Raw genomic sequence first — 1,064 nt, forward strand, 5'->3', positions numbered from 1 at the left:
TTTTAGTTTTTTTTTTTTTTTTTTTGTATCCGATTTGTAAATAAATTATTTTGAGTTTTATCTTCCCCTCCCGAGTCTTTCTGGTAGAACTGTCTCTTTTAATGTGTTTCGTACTGTTTTGTATTGTTTTAGTGTTTTGCTAATGGACCTTGAGTCTGGAAATAAAGTTGAATGAATATTTGTGTGTGTGTGCCCTACTCACTGCTGTCTCTGTGCAAATTGGATGGGTTGAATTCAGAGGAAAATTACAAGTATGGGTTATCATACTTGGCTTATACGTCGCTATCCCTATCACTGTTTACTTTAATAATAGTCAAGTGTGTCGACTTGCAGACACGCCTGTTTTACACACGTCACTCAAACACAGAACCAGGAATCACATGACTTTCGGGAAAGAGAAAGTGAAAGTGTGGTTGAGCTGTTGTGTGTTTGTGACTCTGTATTCATGCAGTAAAATGGCAGAAGCCCATATTTCAGTGGAGCAGTTCAGCTGTCCGGTGTGTCTGGATCTCCTGAAGGATCCAGTGACCATCCAGTGTGGACACAGTTACTGTAAGAGCTGTATTACAGACTGCTGGGATCAGGAGGATGAGAAGAGAGTCTACAGCTGCCCTCAGTGCAGACAGACCTTCAGTCCAAGACCTGCTTTATTTAAGAACGTGGTGTTTGCTGAAATGCTGGAGAAACTGAAGAAGACTAAACTTCAAAGTGTGGTTCCTGCTGGAGCTGGAGATGTTCAGTGTGACGTCTGTACTGGAAGAAAATACAGAGCCGTCAAGTCCTGTCTGATGTGTCAGGAATCTTATTGTCAGAATAATTTTGCCCATCATGAGGAGTTTCATTCATGTAAGCCACACAAAGTGATTGAAGCCACTGGACGACTGCAGGAGATGATCTGCCAGAAACATGAGAAGCTCCTTGAGGTTTTCTGTCGCACTGATCAGAAATGTATATGCGTGCTGTGTACGATGGATGAACATAAAAACCACGACACTGTATCAGCTGCAGCACAGAGGACAGAGAAACAGGTATTTAACACTAGACACTGATGAAATATTGCTGAC

At 41.7% G+C, this 1,064-nt stretch overlaps 1 protein-coding gene across 1 annotated transcript in view; it reads left to right on the forward strand.

The window, feature by feature from the left end:
* The first annotated feature begins 407 nt into the window (after positions 1-407).
* LOC107697575 (E3 ubiquitin/ISG15 ligase TRIM25-like) overlaps positions 408-1,064 on the forward strand; it is a 17,621-nt gene continuing 16,964 nt past the window's right edge. The window contains exon 1 of the mRNA XM_016498373.1: positions 408-1,028. Within this exon, the coding sequence (XP_016353859.1) occupies positions 456-1,028 (573 nt within the window). The 5' untranslated portion in view covers positions 408-455. The remainder of the gene's footprint in view (positions 1,029-1,064) is intronic.

The sequence above is a fragment of the Sinocyclocheilus anshuiensis genome, unplaced genomic scaffold (assembly GCF_001515605.1).
Source record: "Sinocyclocheilus anshuiensis isolate Anshui unplaced genomic scaffold, SAMN03320099.WGS_v1.1 scaffold1312, whole genome shotgun sequence".
Classification (NCBI taxonomy): Eukaryota; Metazoa; Chordata; class Actinopteri; order Cypriniformes; family Cyprinidae; genus Sinocyclocheilus; species Sinocyclocheilus anshuiensis.